The 12336-nt window shown below is 40.0% G+C and overlaps 1 protein-coding gene across 2 annotated transcripts in view; it reads left to right on the top strand.

The window, feature by feature from the left end:
• Positions 1-12336, top strand: part of LOC129813765 (CDK5 and ABL1 enzyme substrate 1-like) — a 31875-nt gene that overhangs the window by 15012 nt on the left and 4527 nt on the right. Inside the window, exons 2-9 of one of the 2 annotated variants that reach the window (XM_055866269.1) lie at positions 2295-2366; positions 2734-2826; positions 4293-4370; positions 5863-5968; positions 6120-6279; positions 6646-6752; positions 11751-11857; positions 12076-12283. In XM_055866269.1, coding sequence (XP_055722244.1) covers positions 2295-2366; positions 2734-2826; positions 4293-4370; positions 5863-5968; positions 6120-6279; positions 6646-6752; positions 11751-11857; positions 12076-12283 — 931 coding nt within the window. The remainder of the gene's footprint in view (positions 1-2294; positions 2367-2733; positions 2827-4292; positions 4371-5862; positions 5969-6119; positions 6280-6645; positions 6753-11750; positions 11858-12075; positions 12284-12336) is intronic. The other variant, XM_055866270.1, reaches the window with a different exon arrangement.

Genomic DNA, 12336 nt, shown 5'->3' on the forward strand with positions numbered 1-12336 from the left:
GTCGGGTGAACGAGCGACACCGGTTGAGCATTCCTACAGCATTTCCATCCAGAAGCCATGAGAAAGTTGTCCGGCTGCGGGAACCGTGCGGGGGGGATTTATACTACTATCTGTACTTACTGGTGGCACAGACGCTGTTTCATCCTTTCCTACACTGAAATTACCCTTGCCTAACGATTGCGTCTGAAGCTGGGCTTGCAGCACAGCTATCCTCGCCATAAGGCGAGGATGAGTACAGCGACTGCAATTAGAAGGCATCATGTTAATGTTACTACTTAGCTTCGGCTGTTGAAGGTGCTGACGAACCATGTCCAGATAAAGCGTCCGAAGTGAAAAAGTTGAATGAGGGAAAAAAGTTGTGAGGGAAAAACTAAAAATATAAACGGTAAGTAAAAAGTAAAAACCGTAAAGTTGTAATCTAGCAAAATAAGGTTGGCAACAAAACGCACAGCACAGCAACACGTGATGAGAATTCATAACATGTAGTGTACATGCTTTCCTTCATTACTTTCTTGCCAGGTTTCTCTCAAAAGAGAGGTTCTCAACTTCAAGAGATTATCTTTGTTAAATATGAAGATGTAAATAAATAAATTCCTCCATCTCAGTGCAGAGTGGATGTATGCCATGTAGTTGACCATGTTTACAATTTCTGGCACATCTCAGTGCTAGACATTTTAGAACTGGTTTCCTTTCCAATTGCTGTTTCTAACCACATTCTCCTGTAAACATTATGTAGTCTCACCTATGTGGTATAACGACTGTTTAATCATCCTCTGTTGGTTTAGGCTTGCTTACTGCTGGGAGTTTGTCAAGGACAGTCATTTTTTGTTAATTTGTTCTGCTGTTCTGTAGTTGATTAACCAGCCGGAGGGTATACTCTTATCATCAGCTCATTCTTTCTCTCCCGCTGAATTGGTCATTGAAGAGGTGACAAGTCAAGTTGGGTGTCATTGAGTATATTTAAATGAGTACCACACGTTTAGTGGAGCCTGAAAGCTTGGTGACAACTGACAAGCAGGCTGGCAGGAGTTGTGCAATATGTTTTTTATTTTTATAGTAATGGGCTAATAGATTTTGCGCTGGCTAAGTCATGCAACCCAAGTGTGAAAGAAAGGCCTGTCTTTGAGGAAACAGTGTTACAACAAAATGAACCAGCCAATGTCTTTATCCTCTTATGGCATATTTCCATACAGGATTTACCTCAGTCTTTTACCCAAAAGGCTCAGACTTTTCTGTTTCCATCTACGCGGGCCGGCACCCGTGTCTCAATGGGCCACTGGTACTTTTCAGCCAGCATTTACATAACAATGGCTAAATGTGAACTTTAACACCTCTCAAAGCAACTGTTTTGATTATGCAGAGGTTGTTGATTCTGCTAGCTATGGAAACAATTTCCTTAGTATAACATGTATGTATACACTGATGTTAGTAGAAAAGCAGCATTAATTACAAACTAAACCAGTTCCTTACTCTAGATTAGAATGTTCTAACCATTCTACATGATCTCACAGAGGCTACTGGTCAGAATGTAGAACACAACAGTGATCATTGACCACAGCAGCCAGCCAGTCACACAGTGCTGGTGTCAATGATTACAGCTTTGCTTTGTAAATAAGCCACTGTGCCTGACAAGACGGCACAGTACAAAGCCATAGAAACTTTAGCTATGCTTCACATCAAACGTGAAGGTAATGTACATGGGCCAGACTAAGAGGTCCAGTTAGTTTAGGCTACTCATTCATTCTCCAGACCGTTAAAGGAAAATGATTGTTATGGATGATCATTGTTGATTTAGATTGTCAATGATTTAAGATTTGGGTTCAAAACAGTACAATGTTGAAGATTTTTCTAAGGTTTCCCAATATTGATAAAATGAAGGTTAACCAGTGGGTTTGGGTAGAACTACCTTGCTTGCTGTTAGATAAGGAATGATGTGGTTAATACCATTAATTATGAAGAAATGTGTTCAGGGTTTATCATGAACAAGGAGCCTCACTCTATTGACATTTAGGCCTCTTTGCGAAAGCCCATGATTAAGAGTGCTTTGACCATTTTATTACATCAACACATTTCTTTCTCTGTTATGGTAAGCCAAGCGTTTTAACCTGCATAATCATTACCAAATAAATGACCATCATTTAGCAAATATCTTGCAATGCAGAATGAATGATTCTAAATGGGCCTAATACATAGTGTCCAGTCTTTCCTCTTTCAGGGCCAGGTAGAGCTGTTTAGCAGCAACACAAGTTGCTTGTAAACTCAATACCAGCTCCTTATTTCCCTTTTCTCCACAGACGACGGCTCATCTCTCAGCGATCCTCCTTGGAGACACTGGAAGACATTGAGGAGAACGCTCCTCTACGCAGGTACTGTATAGCAACAACTCTCCCAGATCGCACAACTCGGCACACCACCCAGAAACACACATTTGGTTTGCTCATATTTTCCTCTCAGTTTAGAGCGGTACTCGAGAAGTCAATAACAGCTTTGGCCTGGGAAGTATTTTGATAGATGATGACATTGGGGGAGCTGTAGTTTTACTTCAGTTTGCTATATGGAGCCATTTTATGTCCTTTGGGGTGGTGGGAACATCAGGCAACACTGTAATGTCTTGGTCTGGCTCAGTCTCTCTGTTGATGGTTGTTAAAGATATGTTGTGGTCTTTTACTGCTCCAAATGGATCTCAATGAATCACGTTTGTTTTGATCTGTCTTGAATAAATTGTGTTTTTAGATGCAGAACCCTCTCAGGTTCACCCCGACCAAAGAGCTTCAAAAAGGTCCACTTCATCAAGAACATGAGGCAACATGATATGCGCAATGGAAGGTATGAATGAAAACAACCCCATCCCTAATTCAATACAAAACCTTCAATAGAAAATGGCAGAATGCCCCCCAATGAACACACAGCAGTTTGAATACCCCTCAGGTTAATGAAATCTACTAGAGATGTAGGTCACTTATTCTAAGCTATTCCTTATTGCTTAGTAGTATCAATCAATTTACTATTGATTGATAAATTATCCTATTGAATTATAAATTAATCAGACTGATCAGCAGTTAATTGAAAGGTTAATTTTCACAGAGATTCTCTCAAATTGAGTTCATATTTCATATTGTATACATTGTCAAAGCTATACATTGAGGACCACACCCTTGAATCATGAAACGCATCACACTATCTCACTTTTATAAACAATGATACATGCACTTTCACATTCCAGAGCACTGAAGAAATTTGGTCACACAGATGTTACAATGACTTATTTGATATATATATATATATATATATATATATATATATATATATATATATATATATATATATATAGTGATACTGTATGTAGCTAGTGTACAGCAGCTTCTCTCAGTAATAAATACTATAGCCTTCTATAGATATTTCCTGGAATCTAAAAGAAATTGGACAGTTAAACTATTTCCACAGCACTTCATTTTGTATTACACAGATTATTCAACTATCTTTTTTTTTATTCTGGGTGTTTTGAACTACAAGCCTCAAGCTTCTTTTACACTTGGGTGTGTACCGGACCTATTTATTTTGATGAATGGTTATATATCTGTCTTGACAGGTATTTGAATGGGTGCAAAGCCTTTCTTTTGGCCCAGGAAGAACAAGGAGTGTGCTGATACATTCTGTCTTCATAGTAGCTTTTAATAAAGCTTATTTCTGGATTTTAGGTGGTTGAATTGGGACAGCAACTGTTGTGCTTTACATTCCATCTCTATGCAGTTGCTGTTGTTTTTATTTACTCTAATTTAGCTAATCAGTGTGCCATATACAGCAGTAATGAATTGCCATACGTCCCATTCTGCCTGTGACGTTGATATTTATCAATGAGTAGGCCAGTTATTGTATGTCATAACTCAAAAAGTATAAATCAGTGACAAAGTTTTATGAAGCAATTTCTCAATGAATTCTAGCAGCAGTTATGCAAACCACTTTCAGGAGTGGTTCAATTTTACTGTACTATAGGGTTTTTTACCTCGCGTGCAGCTGCTATTCTGATATTGTACGATAAACAAGTTTGGTCTTGTTTAGTCTCCAAAGCAAGACATGGCTAGTAGCATCATTTGAAAAGATCTGCATAATTTTGTTCCCAAATCTCTGACTATATATGACATACTCCACAATACACTCAAAGAACACATAAAAAAACAGTATTTCATTTAGTTTTCTAAATCTTGATTGTTTTACTGCTCACTTTTTCCTCCATCTTAACCTGTAAATCTGAGTGTCTTTTTCACATAGTTCATTCATTTTGTTTTTTATAGGATAGTCCTAATCAGTGGCAGAAGATCCTTGTATAGTGTATTTTCTGTCCTGCCCTATCGAGATTGTAGCCAACCAGGGTATGTATCCTACAGCATGCCAACCTCCATTTTTCCATCCTTCGTTCCCTGCTTTCCCCCGTACTCACATCCCTTTTGTTTCTGCCGATATATAACTGGTACTTTATTACATTGGGACAGTTTAATTTAAAGTAATGAATCACACCCATTTAAGGATTGTATCCATGTCACTATGTTTCCATGTAGGCCTGTAGTTTGCTGTATCGAGACTATTTGTCTTTGGAAGACATCATGAAGTTGTTTAGGTTCATTCTAATACGACTTCGTTTTGCCCATTGCAACCGTCTCTGGCTTTGCTGTTATCATTTAGGCTGCACTTTTCCTCAATTCGTTGCTGCCCTCAAAGATTCCGTAGCATGTTTTTATCTCAGCACTTTAACTCTTAACTTTGCATGCGCTTTGCTGCGATTGCATAACACACATTTACATTTCGGAGTGGTTCCAAATGATCCATCCATAACCATAACAGAGCATTATGTAGTTTCTGTTTGGAGTTTACACATGACATCTCAGTTTGTTGTTGATCATATTGTTCTCCCTGTGCAGTTAGAGATTATATTTCTTGGCCCTTGGAAGAGAAAGCCTGGCTTACCAGTAGTCAGACTTGTTTTTTCTTATTGCAACACGAGGTTCAGACTCCTTTGTGTTATGGGGACCCATGGTAGTCTTGAACTCTCTCCGGCCTGGTATATAGCTTCCCACCTGGCCTGCCTGGGGAAAGAGGCAGTGTTGGTTTGACCTGGGTCCTGGTGCCCCCCAATGAAATAGCTTGTTTTGGAGGAAGTGAAAAAAAAGAAAAAGATTAACACAGAGAATACAATGGACAGAGAGGAAGAAAGCACCATTTAGGGGGCTTAGTGTGGAGCATAACAGGGTAATTTATGCAGCCTAATCTTCCCAAGCCTAGCCATACAACGAAGGGTTAAAGAGCTAATGAAGCCTCTAATGAATTCAATAGCCTCATTCCTGACTGCCCAATGCTGCTAATTGGCAGTTGGGATTGCGTGGCTGAGTGTCATTGCAGCAAAATGCACTTTTGACTATGTAGAGAACTGACCAGGGTAAAAACCCATGCCCTGTCTTATACTCAGTACCATATAGGCCTAAAATAATAATTATCTAAATGATGTCCACAAGCCCAATCTTCTGTCTTTTAGGACTTTTTCCTGCATTGTTTTCCTTTCTTGACTCAATTAGTGTTTTTGTTGATTTACCCCAGTGTTTATAGTAACTGGGTGATTCAATTGCCTTGTTAATTAGCTCAGTCCTCTCTGGGGCATTATGGCACTGTGGAATTCTGGGAACATGGAATTATAGCTTCTCTTAGGTTTTCTACCTGGTCTAATTCCACATTCCTTTTTTAGAGCTCCCATTTATTTTCTGTGTGATAGATGGTGAGAGAGATGCCGAGGTGGAGTCTAGACCCTAGACAGAAGACTGTTTGGCAGGGGGTGTGGGTTTAGGGGTGTCTAAAGGTTTTGTGCCCCGGCAGGGATGTGAAACTGGAAAGCGGGCGGCAGCGTCACCCCTCGGGCGGGGTCAGTGCCAAGGAGATGGTGATCGGGCTGGAGGGAGTGGAGCTGGGGGCCTATGGAAAGGTGAGAGAGAATGGGAGACATATCCTTTCCTCCCTACTTTGTTACAGATCATTTATCAACTCGAGGAAGAGAATAGGGAAGGATTTTTGGAGTATGTAACAGACAGTGGTCCAATAACATGCTGTTAAAATGTGAGTATCTCTCGCCACAGACTGTATCATACACCCAGTTCCTGTACCCCACCAACGCCCTGGGCAGCGGACGCAGGAACACCATCGACTCCACTTCATCCATCTCTCAGTCTCGTAACGCCAGCCACCGCAGCCTCAGCTTGGGCCGGGCCAACAGCAATCAGAGCAGCATCGACACAGGTCAGTCATATGAGTATGTGGATTCTCCGGAGTAGTTGTGGCATTCATACAGGCCAGTGTGTGGATTCTCCGTCCTGGAGAGAGCCCCTGAATAGGTGTATGTCAGAGAGAGGATGATACATATCACCCTCTCCCATCCACAGTGTGAAGTTTTAGTTGATCAATTACTTGTTCAACATTGAGGGCTTGATTTTGTATTAGAAGAAATTGAAAAACAATTTGTATTTCTCGGCCCCAGTGTTTGTTTATCCCTGGCTCATTGTGTGACTAATACATAGTAATATACCATTTAGCAGACGCTTTTAGTAATTTGTGTATAGATTTTACGTACAGGTGGTCCCGGGACTGTCCTTTTGTCCTCTGCAGGGAATGATCTGGGGGACTTGATCCGGGAGTATGACCCCAATCTGTTGGACGATCCCCAGTGGCCGTGTGGGAAGCACAAGAGAGTCCTCATCTTCCCCTCCTACATGGTAAGAGACTACTCTGCTTACCAGAAATGGTTTCAAACAGTATTTGTTTCCTTTCAAGTACTTCGTTCTTTATTGAGCCTGCCTTTATGCCACAGGGTTTGTTCTTGAGACAATTACATTGGTTCCATTGCACCAGACAACTCAATCTAGCACAGCTAAAGTATTTGAATGATTTCAAATACTTTTTGAACACAGGTCTGCTGTTTACTATGGCCCTGCATGTTGCTCTCTTCACAACCCAGGGATGTTTTTATTTATTCCGGCCTGTCAAGAGTCCACCTTATGTAAGTAAGAGCAATGGGAATTAGGCTATTTGTGATCAAGGACATTGTATTGCTGAATGGATCCACTATCAGTGGTATTTCTCCTGTTCATTTGTATCAAGTCATGAGATATCTTCCTTGTTTTTCCTGAAGAAAAGAGTATTCCCCCAAAAATATTTTGTCAGAAAAATAACTATGAAACACAACCAACTCCTATATATAATCATATACTGTATCAACTCAACTCACTGTAAGCCACAAGAGTCTATTTGACTGACTATTCTAATCAGCAAGGCCAATTCCTGGCTCAGCTCCCACTCCTAGAGTCTGTGGTGTGTGAATACACTCCCGTCTCTCTACCCTGTAGCTCTTTGAACAGCCACCATCATAACAGCTAGGTTGCTTCCAAAATGGCACCCTATTCCCTGTATAGTGCAAAACTTTTGACCAGGGACCACAGGGCCCAAATATTTAAATGAGTTAATCACAATTTCTTTATTTGCTCAAATTGGGCCTTAAAGCTTTTTCCATTTTAAAAAGCAGTGCATTGAGTTGCGCTGCTTTGAAACTCAAATTATCTACATCAGAATGTTTTAATTAAGCAGTAAGGCACGAGGGGGTGTGGTATATAACCAATATACCACGGCTAAGGGCTGTTCTTTGCGCGAAACAACGCGGAGTGCCTGGATACAGCCCTTAGCTGTGGTATAGTGGCCATATACCACAAACCACCGATGTGTCTTATTGCTATTATAAACTGGTTACCAATTATAGCAGTAAAAATACATGTTTTGTCATATCCTTGATATACCACGGATGTCAGCCAATCAGCATTCAGGGCTCAAACCACCCAGTTTATAATATAATTTTCACCATAAACACCAAATTCACTACAGCTATTAATGCTCCCAATGTTTAGGTAGGCCTACTCCCTCTTATCAATGTTCTTGAAATGTAACACTTAAGCACAACACACACACACACACACAGCTTTAAGTTATGTTAAAGCTTCAGGCATTCTAAATGAGTGTGCCAAAAGAAAAATAGAACCGGCTCTGGATACAAAGAACTTGTCCAACAATGTTATGAAAACACTGGAACCATCTGTACTGTTCAGATAACATTACACACATAGGCCTTCACACTTTCCCACCCTCCCACATCCTCTCGCTCTCACAGGGAGTTTCTTATGCACTTACTCCCGCTCTCACACATCCGCTTCACACCCTAATCTTGCATATGTAGCCTACCTTTTGAAAAATGTATTTGAGTAGCCTATTCCTTTTCAGTTCTAACCTGTGCCATCCATATTTGTGCATAGGCTAGTCAGTGGTCAAGTAATCTGCTAGCTAGCCACACGGTCTTCAGCGCTGTAAAAGCGCAAGCATTGATTATAGCTGTGTTCCGTGTTGTGTTCTGCTCATAAAAAGGTTCGTGTGGAAACATGTGCGCTTAAAGAGTTCCGTGCGGTGAAGAAATAGACTCGATTAACGTTATAATTTTTTGTTTGCCGAGAAACATGTTAACTTTGACAGCCCTACTTTTTTCTTTAACTGATTTTTCAGGTTCTACTACTAACTGTGTCATGATATACAAATCATTTTAGTATGTTTAGTTTCCTTTGTGATCAGGTAAATATCTATAAATGACATTCCTTTTAGTTAGAAATGCGAGGTTTCCCATAGTAGCCACACGTTTGCTGCAGTAGTCTAAGTATAGTTACAAATAGCTGATGGTATATTTTGAACTCTGATGGGGAGCTGCATGGAGGAATACTATCCATGACCAAAAATATCAAGTTAAAAATACTAGTTTGATAAGTTGTATTACTGCAAGCTTGAGCAAAGCAAATTACTTGGCATGAGCTAACTTGGGCAATATGCTGTAATTTCATAATTGTTATCTCTCTTATCACATACCCAGATTGAGTGTGGGTCAACTGCAGTGCTCCATCTATCTTCCTAGATAACAGTTGAGCCTCTGACCTGAAATAAAGTTCAATGGCTAAATTACAGTAGGGGAGCGTCGGGTAAGTTGAGCTATTTTGTTTTTCATTCCGTCAAGGGAAATGGTATTCTTTCTAACAAAGATATCTACATATATTTCAGGATGTTGTGTATCCCTGAAAATAACTAGTATTCATGTAAACAGTACAGCTTGTCACTTGTCTCTTAATTATTTTAAGCATATTTTAACAAGTTTAACACCTAACAAGCACTTTGTACTTTAATTTCTTTTCTTTTTTTTAACATAGGCCAGGTCCTGTTGTTACCTCATGTCCCAGAATTAATGCCTTGCAAAACACCTGGGAAGAAAACACTTAAACTTTCCATTGGCTCAACTTACCACAAGGCAAAGATTTTGACTATTAGCCCACACAGCTTCAAGGAGGCACTTTAATACTAGGTTTAGGATCTCATATTGAAGCTTATAGAGAGCCCAACTGATGTATAGAACACATTTTAAAATATACATTGATTTAGACACAAGCATCATGAAACCTTTTACACAATAAATTAATTTGACTGGTAAATATCTGTTTGGACTTAACTTGCTTACCACTTTTTCCATGTGGTTTCTTCCATTAGACTCCATGAAATGACCTCTTCCTAAATGTTTGGTGAAATTATTAATTTTGTGTATAGTTTCCTAGAAACAAGGGCAGTTCAATTTACCCCACTCTCCCCTATATCAACAGAATATACTGAGCTTGAAAATGGTAAAGCATCAAACATTCTATAATATATTATTCTGTCTTTCCGTGGCCCGTGTATGGTGTGCCACCCAACTCCAATGCCTCGTGCCCCGACACTCAACCACCCAATGGAACTTGCGCTGAGCGATATGGCGCTATTATTATTTTTGGAATAATAAAAGTTCCACATTTTCTTTGAGTAGTGTGTGACCCTAGGGTTGCAACACATACATTATATGCGACTTCAATGGGTCTTTCTCCATTCTGCTTTGTTTTATACTGTTCAATTCAACTTCAACCAGAAATAATTTTCTGCATTTTCATCGCTAACTTGAGATCATTTCCACACTGCCACTTAGGGCAGCACAATATGGGGAAATAATCTAGGTATTTTTTGTAAATGTTGTGATTTTTTAGCAAAACACTTGGGTGAACTATTGGAATCATGGAAATATAGTGAGTATTCTAATTATATAGTTAGAATATAATAGCGTTCACTTTAAATACAGTCTTGTTTGACATGACAACAAATTAAAATGCCAAGGGGGAGTTATTGTGACAGGGTAGGACAAGTGTTGTGTTTCCTAGGGGACCCTACAATCTTTAGATACATGTTTTTTCTTCTTAGCTACTTCATGTAGCTAACATATTCATGCTTTGCGTATTCCTCTTTGTTTGAGAAGATACTGTTGCACAAACAACATGCTGATGTTAGGTCTACACCATCACTGGTATTATCAGGCTGTATAGCTAATTACGTTTGCTCTGACTCAGCTGATTATTAGCTAGCTAGCTAATACATGTACTAACTAGTAATTAGCATTAGCGGCTAACACGATTTAGTCCTAACTTGCTAAGAAAAGACAAACTAGCTGTTTGCAGATGTAAGAAACAAACGAATCATGTAATTATAGAACGCTAGTGGATTTCTATTAAGAAGCTAAGTGAAAACAGCATCGTTGTCATCAACATGGTTGCATTCAGACCGCATTGTCAAGGCAGCACATACAAGTGTATCGTGGTCGAGGATAATTACTTGACACATTGGAAAGAATTGACAAAATAAACAGAGCAAACTAGAATGCTATTTGGCCCTAAACAGAGAGTACACAGTGGCAGAATACCTGACCAGTGTGACTGACCAAAAATTAAGAAAATCTTTGACTATGTACAGACTCTGTGAGCATAGCCTTGGTATTGAGAAAGGAAACCGTAGGCAGACCTGGCTCTCAAGAGAAGACAGGCTATGTGCACACTGCCCACAAAATGAGGTGGAAACTGAGCTGCACTTCCCGACCTCCTGCCATGACCCTATTAGAGACACATATTTCCCTCAGATTACACAAACCCACAAAGAATTAAAAAACAAATCTAATTTTGATAAACTTCCATATCTATTGGGTGAAATACCACTGTGCAATCACAGCAGCAAGATTTGTGACCTGTTGCCACAAGAAAAGGGCAACCTTTGAAGAACCACCATTTGTAAATACAACCCATATGTTTATTTATTTTCCCTTTTGTACTTTAACTATTTGCATCCCATTTCAACACTGTATATAGACATATGACATTTGAAGTGTCTTTATTCTTTTGGAACATTTGTAAGTGTAATGTTTACTGTTAATTGTTTTTGTTATTGCACTTTGGCAATGTCGACATGTTTCCCATGCCAATAAAGCCCCTTAAATAGAAATTGAGAGCGGAGAGAAATGACTCAAGTTCGAAGTAAACTATAAAAATGGACGTTACACACGGCGTATCACATTTAACAAACCAAAATACTGTTATAAAAGGTAAAGTAAAAATCCAAACCGATCTGTGCATCAATACCAATATCATAAAAACTGTATACTGCCCAGCTCTAAATGGAACCCAACACTGAATATAAAGATCCCGTCAACTTCCATAGTGAGACTGATGCCGCTGTTTCCTCTTCCACATATGTATACAATAACCTATAACACTTGAACAAATTCAATAACAGAGCCTACCACCAGTGCTGTCTGTCTGACAACAATTCTTTCATCTTCCTTTCAGACTACAGTCATAGAGTACGTCAAGCCTTCTGACCTCAAGAAGGACATGAATGAGACGTTCAAGGAGAAGTTCCCCCACATACGGCTGACCCTCAGCAAAATCAGGAGGTGGGGATGTCTAGTCCAAACATATATTGGACTATGATGTTGAAATGATCAGTTTGGTGCAGCAGTATTTAATCCCTTGTGGTTAATCGTATCAAAATTGGTTTACTGACATTGGCCACACTATGATACCTACTGGGTTCTTCTTTTTAGCTTTGACCTTTTAGCGTTTGTCTTATCTCCCTGCATTCACCACCTTCAACCCCCCCCTCCAACCCCAGTCTGAAGAGAGAGATCCGTAAATTGGCCCAGGAAGAGTGTGGCTATGAGGAACCCACCGTAGCCATGGCCTTCGTCTACTTCGAGAAGCTGGTCCTCCAGGGGAAACTCAACAAGCAGAACCGCAAACTCTGCGCCGGCGCCTGCGTCCTGCTCGCTGCCAAGATTGGCGGAGACCTCAAGAAGCACGAGGTCAAGCAGCTCATAGACGTAAGTGTCGTACTTTTCTCATCGTGCACTGGGCTTCGGCTCTGAGCACACTG

The sequence above is a fragment of the Salvelinus fontinalis genome, chromosome 17 (assembly GCF_029448725.1).
Source record: "Salvelinus fontinalis isolate EN_2023a chromosome 17, ASM2944872v1, whole genome shotgun sequence".
NCBI lineage: Eukaryota > Metazoa > Chordata > Actinopteri > Salmoniformes > Salmonidae > Salvelinus > Salvelinus fontinalis.